The 9917-nt window shown below is 43.3% G+C and overlaps 1 protein-coding gene across 1 annotated transcript in view; it reads right to left on the bottom strand.

The window, feature by feature from the left end:
- Window positions 1-7676, bottom strand: part of CARMIL1 (capping protein regulator and myosin 1 linker 1) — a 123840-nt gene extending 116164 nt beyond the window's left edge. The window contains exons 1-2 of the mRNA XM_081919423.1: window positions 7338-7676; window positions 3827-3924 (exon numbers count right to left, since the gene is read on the bottom strand). Of these exons, the coding sequence (XP_081775549.1) occupies window positions 3827-3924; window positions 7338-7377 (138 nt within the window). The 5' untranslated portion in view covers window positions 7378-7676. The remainder of the gene's footprint in view (window positions 1-3826; window positions 3925-7337) is intronic.
- Between the last annotated feature and the right edge of the window lie 2241 nt (window positions 7677-9917).

Below are 9917 nucleotides of genomic sequence, written 5' to 3' on the forward strand. Positions count from 1 at the left end.
CAAACCGCTGACCTTCTGATCGGCAAGTCCTAGGCTCTGTGGTTTAACCCACAGTGCCACCCGCGTCCCTTATCCTTCCCTTAATTTAAAGACAGGTGCATTTACAGATTTTGATGAAGATATGTATCAGAGTGCTGACTGAAACATGGTATATTCTTGTTGTGGAGGCTGTTAGCTTGAACAGTGCCACAGAGAAGTACTTTCTATCAGAATTGTGGTGTTAAGGTCCCTCCATATGCGATTTAGCCAAATTAAGTCCAGTAACGTCTGCTGTCCTTGCCGGCTGGTGCTAGCATGAAAATGCTGCATTCACACATGTGACATTATGGTCATGCAAGTCATCAGGGATGACATGGAAACACTGAATACAATTGCACTATTAATACCTACTAGAAGACACTTCCAAACAACATTGAGCACTACCGCATGGAAGTGCTTTTTCACAATCTCCATTTGGGGCCTCACTGTAACATTTAAGTCATTTAGCATTAGCAACCTTTGCGTGGCTCAACTCCAGCTGTCTTATAATATATTCATGTTGGTTTTGTTCCACAACCAAATCCCACTTCTACTTAAGGTTATTTTTATTTCCCTGAGTTAAATAGATCGTGACTTTGAAAATTAGTTACCAAGAGTGTTTTCCCTAAGGAGTAAAAAAACAGCACACTGGTCTTTACCAAAGCCATGTCAGAAGCTAACAGTTGAGATTAAACAAACTGGGGGTGAAAGCAAGACCAACAGAGTATGAAAACTAGAAGAAGAAGAAGAAGAAGAAGAAGAAGAAGAAGAAGAAGAAGAAGAAGAAGAAGTAGTAGTAGTAGTAGTAGTAGTAGTAGTGGTGGTGGTGGTGGAAGTGCTGAATGTCTAAATAAACCAAATGATTGCAAATAGTACGTGGGGATAAAATCTTCCATTGGGGACACTGTGAATTAGATTAGCTACAGAACTTAGAAACAACCCAATATTAATTTTCCTTTTCTCCCAAATTTATGTGAATGTTTAGAAAGTAAAAATCTACAAAAAGTAACCCTAAAAATCAACTATTAAGAATTCAAGCTGCAATCCTACAAATATTGCCCCCATCACCATGTCCTATATTCAAGCTACACAGAAGTTGCCATTTTGTAAATAGATCAGTGAAAATAATTTATTTGTTACATTTATGTAGCACCTTTCCTCCTGCAATGTGAGGCACCTAGGGCCATTCAACCAAGTAGATTCCTGTTCAAAATTTCTTAATGAAGCAGTTCAAGTTAATGAATAACTCCAAGCTATTTTTGACCTCAAAATAAGAAAACAGCAAGCAGAAGGCAGTGAATTGCCATTAGCATGAGGGTGATCCTTACTTTTTTGTCCAAGATGTTTAAAAATGTTTAAAAACCTCAGAAATAACCTGAAAGCATATGTTACTCAGAGTTTCATTTACTCATTGCTCATAATGCCAGAATGTAGACATTCTGGGGCACTAAGATAACACTCTTAAACTGGCACTTGTACTCAACCCTCAACATTAGCCTTAATGTAACTTAGGATCCCTATAGGTAGCTACTTTTATGAGGGCTAGCCCACAGGGAAGATGCCCGCGCCAGGCTAAAAACACAGTTTAGTGTGACATAAAAGAGTATAAGTAAGCCTCAAGGTCACACACTCTGGAAGAGTTTAGAAGCTTTTGCTTCTACTTTCCATAACTACACTTTGTGCAAACTGAAGAACTATGGTTAACATCACATACCATTTTGTTTAACACAAATCAACTTGCATATGGAAAGTCAGGAATTCTCCAATATATTCATTTACAAAATATGTACACTTCAGTCAATAACGGTGCACACCTTTAAACTGCTGCCTTTCTATGCAAAATACAAAGAAACAGAACTTTCCTAGTTGACACTTCTTGACAAATAAAAGCAGCACTTTAATTATACACATGGTTTATGGTCTAATGAACAGTGCCCATATTTTGTACTTGGACACCCAATAGCAGACTTAGCAGTGAGAAGTGCAAAAGGGTGATAAGGAAATGTGAAAACACTAAACTTTAGCTTGTTTTCCAGTGTTCAATAGAAATGCAATGTATCAACTATATCATCTAGCACCAATAACAGCAATAATTTTGTGCAAGTCAAAAAGTCACTCACATTCTATTATGTGAATGAACTGATCAGTTAAATGAATAATTTTTTTTAAGACAAAAAATTCTCCATCAGTCAACATGCATATTCCAGACCTTAAGTAGGGAGAATGCAAGGTGTAGAATTTAGGGCCATGATTTTTTTGGAGAGAGGGAAGGAAGGAAAGAGGGAGAAGGAGAGATCCTTGCAGAGACACTGCATATAAGATACTTCAAATTCTTTAAGTAGCTGATCGCAGAAAGAGGTATGGCATTTATTAATATCACTAATGCTCAGTAAGTATGCGTCAAATGAAGAAAGCAATCAAATTGTTCATAGGGGAGTGAGCATTTAACACTTTTTGAACACAAGCTTACTGCTTCTTGCCTGCATCTGATATGCATAAGCTGGCAGGAAATCTTTCAAGTCTATGACAGCTGTTGTGTTACAATACATCAGGCTCAAAAATATTCCGCGAATCTGATAGTCATAATACAAACTGCTTTCTGCTGACAGCCTGTTCTCCTTCACACCTATGTAAACACATATACACATTGTGGAACAAAATTTCAAAACTGTTGTTCTGGAGGAATGAATTTTGCTGTTGTGAACAACTGAATATCAAAATCAACTGTACATCTGTACAAAGTAATTAACCTGAAGAAATGAAAGAGTAATTTTTCCTGCACAAACCTACAGGTAGGATTATGTAAATTTCACAATCCTAATTCATGTCCACATAAATTAGCACCAGACACAAAATTAAACCAACAATGTGGGCTCTCTTTTTGCCTTTTTAAAAAGTAAGTTTTAAGACATTAAGAATATTGAAAAAAGAACTTCAAAACGTGGACAAAGCCTGGTGAGAGTTCTGAAGCAGTAGGTTAAGCATTATTTCTGGTAGTTAAGGGGTAGAACTTCAGTGTTCCCTTCCTAACATTTTACACAAGCAGAACAAGTTGCTCCCAGAGCCTCCAAAAACCCCTCTAGTACACATAATTTTAAATTATTTGAATTATTTAGAGAGTTCCTCTGTGCAGACTTTGGCAAAGGAAGGGGAAATATTTGGGAAGTGTTCCCTCTGTTTTGTACTCTTGCTACAGAGCTCAAGCACCATATTGGCAACTTCCCACGCAAGCATGCCTGCATGAACATTAATTTGAACATACTGTAAATATCTGTCTTTATCTGCTGTACTCTTAACTTGATAGTACTAGGCACAAATCTAGATTGTCAGGCCTCCAAATATCCTCTAGCAAGAGACCATGATCAACATGACTGTCCCCTCTCCCAAGTGGGAGAAGTCTCTAACAAGACAGAGCTTTGAAACAGGAAAGGAGGGAAACCCACTGCATCTCCCCTCCTGCCACCATGATTACAGAACGCTCTTCCTTTCCCCTGCTTCTCAGATACACACACTGAGAACATGCAACAGGCATGAAGTCGGGGGTGGGTAGAGGTTACATGCCAGTTTTCCTTCACCTGAGCTGTACAACCAAACTCTTTTCTTTCTGCCCCCCTCCCCCTACAACTACAATACAGAGGAAATGAGAGATTTTAAAAGCCAGACAACTTTTTCAAGAAGAGGAGCAAGAATCTAGCAAACCCAATTGGTGGCCCCCTTCATTTAAATTAAGAGAACATCATTTCTGAGGGCTTGGAATAACTTGTTCAACATGAAGAACATTGTCATCAGGGCAAAGGAGCGTACTTACCAATATTTTGTTATCCACTTTGTCGCTCTTGACTTCTAGCTTAACTTTCTTCTTCACTGAAATTTTTATCTTCCTCCCAATCACATCCTTGACACTTTCTGAAATAGTGAAGAATATAAAATTGCTTTCACTGCTAAGAAGTAAGGGAAATATGAAATTATGCTACTATTATCCTGCCAAGCAATGCTCTTGTTTCCAAATAAACTTAAATGACTAAACTAAATGTTTCCACTGTTTTAGTAAACAGTCAAACCACACATGCCTATACATTCTCTACTGCACTTTGGAAATCTGTACTCCTTTGTCATTGAGCGTTAGGTAAATAATACATTGTAAACAAAGAAAAGTCTAAAGAGGAAAGCATAGGTTTACTTCCTCCTCTTACCAGAGAAAGACATCTATGACCTAAAGTAATCAGATACTGAGGCACTCAAATGTTTGATCTCATTCATATTCACAGCAGGCTCTCGCATTTAGGAAGTCGAATAGTGCAGGTTAGATCCAGTGCCTTGTAAATGCAAGCTGCGTCACCCCCTAGATTGCAACATCAAAACAGTTCTATGTGTTCTTATCTGAGAGCTGTAGAATGGCCTCTCCAGAATGGATCTCAGTCTAGGAGTTCAGTCTCCTAGGGCCTGTGTCGATTTTTAGTACCTTGAAATGTACTGGGAGCCAGTGTAGGTCTTTGAAGACCAGTGGTATGTGGTCTCGGCGGCCGCCCCCGGTCACCAGTCTAGCTGCTGCATTCTGGATTAGTTGTAGTTTCCAGGTCACCTTCAAAGGTAGCCCCACATAGAGCGCATTGCAGTAGTCCAAGCAAGATATAACTAGAGCATGCACCACTCTGGCGAGACAGTCCGCATTAGGTTTTATACATTTAAATATATGCTATTATGTTTTCATGACTATCTTCAAACAACTTAACTAATGCATCTTGGTATCATGTCTCTTATAACACATTAACCTACAGTGCAGAACAGCAAGGTATCACTGCTGCAAGATGATCCACCCAAAGTACTAAGGCACCTGCACTAACTGAAACTGGAGGATATGTTGATCCACCCTGAAGACATAGGAATACCTTCAAGAACACACAAATGTGTATGATCAAGCTTTAATTCTGAAACCTGACAGATGTTAGGGTAAGTCATATTATATTAAACATAACATCTGATTTATGTTTACAATAGAAGACAGCTCACCTTTGTTTTCCTGGATGAGCAATGCAGCCTAATAAGTCATTATATATGAATCTATGCAAGTGTCTGCCTTTCTAGACATTATATCCATCTAGAAGTTGGCAACAAATGATTCAAATATACCTGATAGTTCAAAATATTGTTATTTTTATACCCAACTCTTCCCCACCCCTCTATCAATGGGTAAGTTTCTTTACCCCCATTATGTGCATAAAAAGAAACAAGCAGATTTCTTTTCTGGCGTCTTACAGTAACCGAACCAAGATGCTCCTGCACTATTTACCCATGCAACTATAACTCTTTTCCTATCCAAATATTCAGAATCATTACATACATGACGAATTTAACTATCTATGCACTGCCAGACATTGTGTCAAGACATTGTTGAAGTATGCATTATTTGCACAGCGAGTAATAGTGTCGTTTATTCAAAGGAGATGATAAAGCAGTTGAGAAACATAACATATATATATATAGGTAAACAGTTTGAGGGATCCATTTGTGTGTCACATTCTAGCACAGTAAACAAAATCCAGAGCAGAGCTGTACAGGTGAGGATTCTTAATAGACTCCATTGAGTAATATGGGTCAACAAAACAAATGGGTTGCAATCTGGTACACGTTTGGCACCAAATACTGCTGCTAGGAGCTGGCTATCTGATTTCACCAGGGTAATATTAGTGGATGATCTAAAGTTATTAATCAGGATTATGTGCAATAGCACCTTCATTTCCTTTTCGTGCTCCTCCACACAGTATAATTTTTTTCAAACCGTTTCTTTTCAAGTGCATTTGTAGAAGACTAAATAACATATGCAGGTAAACCTAAAAGGATTGCCCTCAACTTATGCCCAGCTGTTTCAAGAAGCAGCCATCATATATGTACTTGCATTAGCAGTAACGAGATTAGAGGAAGAGGAGCAGTGAATGGTGGATAGTCAAGATAAAAAGATGTGCTGCATCTGGAAGCATAAGACGACTTGCCTTTTGCTGGAAAACCACTATGCCTCAGGCTACAATCCTGGGCACACTTAATGTAGGAATAAGCTTCACTGAACTCAGCGAGACATAGCCACAAGTAATATACCAAGGATCAGTTTCAGTTCCTTCTCTGTAAAATGGAAACCCCATGAAATTTCATGGCATGTTTGAAGTGGACCAGGCAAAGGAAATATTGTTGCACACCCCATGAATCTTCCTGATATGATACATTAAATATTATAATAGGTAACTAAATCTTGTTATGAACTGTCCTGGGAACTTGGCTATAGGGCAGTCCATAAATGCCCAAAGAGACTACTTACCCCAGTAAATAATAATTTTCACAGGGATATATTTTTAATTAACAAGGGCTGAACTGCCAGCCATATTGGCTCCCAGTCCATTTCAAATCGAGACACAGGGAAGGGGCTTTTTGAAATCTCCCTGTCCACAGTCTGAACAGCAACAGATGCTTTGGCAGTCCTCTCCTTATGCACCTGAGCATCTTAAGCCCATCCGCCTAGCAGCTTGGCTTGCACAGCGAAGCAAGGTCCATAAGCAAAACACTCTGGAGCGCATTTGCACCGGAGAAGGAAAGGCTAGGAGGTTCTGCCTGCTTTTTAAGCATCACTTTTCGCACGCAACCTTGCAAGACCACCAAGCGACGGAATAACCCAAGAACCCTTTCCCATTCTTCGCGCGCCAGAGACTCGACATACGTCTGGGGAAGAGCACAGGAGGGGAGAGATCATCGCTAGGGTTGGAGGCTCCTATGGGGCCAGATGGGGAGAGCCAGCAGGGCAAGGGTGGCGAGGAAATGCTGGCGTCGAGAAACAAGCCGAGAGGGTTAAAGATTGCTTTCACTTAGTTGGCTCGCAGATGCCGAAAGCTCCGCTCCGTTCGCCTAGTTAAAAGGCTGCCTAATCTTCCCCTCCGCCCCGTAAGCAAATCTCCTCCAGCGATGCCAAAAAAACAGGGGAGGGGGAGGGCGGGCGGCGGAAGCGAGAGCTGCTGCTTCAGCTTACAGACGACCCCCCACCCCACCCCCCGCACCTTTCCCCCCGTCTCCCAGAGAAAACAAGTAACTGCAGCTTCCCACCACGCCTCCCCATTCCCGAAGGAGCATTTAATGAAAAGACAACAGGATATGGGCGAGGAAGGCGTGGGGGGGGGGGAGAGAGGAGGAGGCAGGCAGGCATAGACTTTAGCCCTCACCTTAATACCCCTGGCAGGAAGCGACCCCCCTCCTCCTCCTCACCTCTCCCAGTTAAGTGCCCATTATGAACCCAGGAAGAGAAATGGGGGGGGGGGGGAGGCGAGGGACATGCTTACCTAGCAACTCTTTGGGAACGTCGGAGCTCTCTTCGGTCATCGTTGCCCCCCGTCGTCTCTCCCCAGCGAGGTGTGTGCGCGGGGGCGCGCTGGTTGCCGGGGACAACTCGCGCCTGCTCGCCGCGAAAGAACTGCCCAAAACGCAATTATTTTGGGGAAGGGAAAAGAGGAGAGGGAGGGGCAGCGAGCTGGCTGCGGCTGGTGGTCTCTCTCTCCCCCTCCTTTCTACCCTTAAAAAAATCGGTAGGTTTAAAAAAAAGAGACCAAAAAGCGGAGGGTTACTTAGGAGATTATTGCTACATGACGCCTCTCCATTTCGGCGAGAGAGCTCCAAGGGCGGAATGGTCTCCCCGAGGCAGAGACCGCGGCGCTAATCCCCTCTTCGCCGCCGCGCTCGTCAGGCTCGCCTTTCCTCCTTCCTCCTTCCCGCTTTCCCCTCCTGCCTCACGCAGCCGCCTCCTGGCTTGAGGTGCAAGCGGAAAGCGTGGGTGGAGGAGGAGGAGGCGGAGGAGGACGTCGCAGTGGCGGTGGCGGCGGCATTCCTTACTCCCGCAGAGAAAAGCCCAGCCCCGGCGAAGGGCTTCGCTTCGTACGCGCCCACACGCGCGCCCGGCGGCTCCAGCCGAGAGGCGGCCTCTTCACCTCGCGAGAGCCGCCGCCGCCGTGGAGAGCGTTGCGCGCTCGCTCTCTCTCGCTCGCTAAAGCAGCAGAAAGACTTTCTACTCAGCCGCGTTTCCTGCCAGCCCTACATTTGCAACAGATTCCATGCGCGCAGCCAGGGAGGAGGGAGGGAAGGGGGTGGAAGAAGAATTAAAGACATTTGTAGCAATCCCCTTGGTCCCTCCTCCCTCCCCGCTCAAATCACAGGATCCAGCATTAAAGAGAGCGCCGGAGAGAGATCAGGGGGGCCATCTGCTGGTTTGAGGCGGTCTAAACCGGGGCAAAAAAATAGGGATCCCTTCCCTCAGCCCCACCCACTGCTCCTGCTCCTGCTCCTGCCCCCACCTCACCATGAATCCCCAAGCAAGCGGTTGTTTTGAAAAGCTGCTTTGGAGTGAGCCGCATCGAACTAAATGGGTTTTGATTCGGAGTAGGACTGGGCTGGAATGCACACTTACCTGGCAGTGAGGCCTCCTATTGAACTTCCTCTGAGTAACATCCAAAGATTCCAGCTCCTTTGCACTCGGAATTCTCATCAGATGCTTTACAATTTTTTTTAGATCTTAAAAGTGTCTAGGCTGGGTTGTTGTTTTTTTTAAAAAAAGTACATTACATATTTTATTGTTGTAAGCTGCTTTTAGGCCTGCGGTGGTGATAAGGGAGAGACACCTTTTAATAAACAAATAGTGGGGAAGCTTTGCTTAGCTGTTTACTCCTTCCTACCCAGTTCTGTACTGGAGGTGTGATCTTCTGGGGAAAATAAAGGACTCTCTTATGAATGCTGGTGTTCCTGTTCAACACTGGAATGTATGGGACCATTGAATAAGGCCAAAGGCCGGTCTAGACCTACATTTTGTTTTGACAGTGGCCCACAAGATGCATATGGGAAGCCCAAAAAGATTACATGGCATGGCAGTGTAGAGGTTCATGTCTAAAAAGAGGTATTGGGGACCAGTAATCAAGTAGTGTGGCCCGCCTTCTGCTGCAGGGGTAAAAATGGATATGGAACAAGGGGGAAATGCACCTTTTACCTCAGGCTTGTAGAACCTATAATCCTCCAGGTACTGTTAGACCAGAGAGCCCATTGTTAATACTAGCTGGAGGTGATGTGAGTTGGAACTACACCTGGAGGACCACCGGTTCCACATTCCCGTTTTACTACTACTAATAAGAATAAGAATTTTTATTACTTGCACCCTGCCCAAGTGATAGGGTTGCCCCAGCCACTCTGCACAGCTTCCAACAAATATAAAAGCATAGCAAAACATCAAACATTAAAATGTTCCTGATGCAGGGTTGCCTTCAGAGGTCTTCTGAAAGTTGGATAGTTCTTTATCTCCTTGACGTCTGATGGGAGGGTGTGACTACCTCTGCCTGGTTCCCTGTAACTTTACTCAGTGAAGGAACTGCCAGAAGGCTTTCGGATCTGGACCTCAGTGTCTGGGCTGAACGATGGGGCTGGAGACTTCCAGAGATGCATTTAGTGTTGTCACTCTGTCTCTACACCATCACCACAAGTGCTATTATCTGCTTGGTAGATAAAACCTGCTGTTACCAAAAGCATGTTTAACTTCAGGAGCTTTAGCTGGGAGAGAGGCCTGCCACCGACATATTAATGGATGGTTCAAGATCCCCTGAGGGCTTGTGCCGTTTCTCTAAGAAGAAGACAGACTGGCCATGTACCTAGAGTTTCTTTTTTAGTCCCTTGTGGTTTGAACTGGTAAGAAGAACAAATGAATTCGTTAAGTCACATTGATTGTTAATTAATGCTTTCTGCGTACCCAGTGGCACATACAGGGTGTTCTAGCGCCGCATCTCTAGGAGTCACAAAATTAAATAAAAATTTTTAAATGGACAGCAACAGGGCTATGGGCTGAAATGGTAGGTGAGATACTTGTAAAATTATGGATATACTATTGT

This window comes from Podarcis melisellensis (genome assembly GCF_964234715.1).
Source record: "Podarcis melisellensis genome assembly, chromosome: 7".
In the NCBI taxonomy this organism is placed as follows: domain Eukaryota; kingdom Metazoa; phylum Chordata; class Lepidosauria; order Squamata; family Lacertidae; genus Podarcis; species Podarcis melisellensis.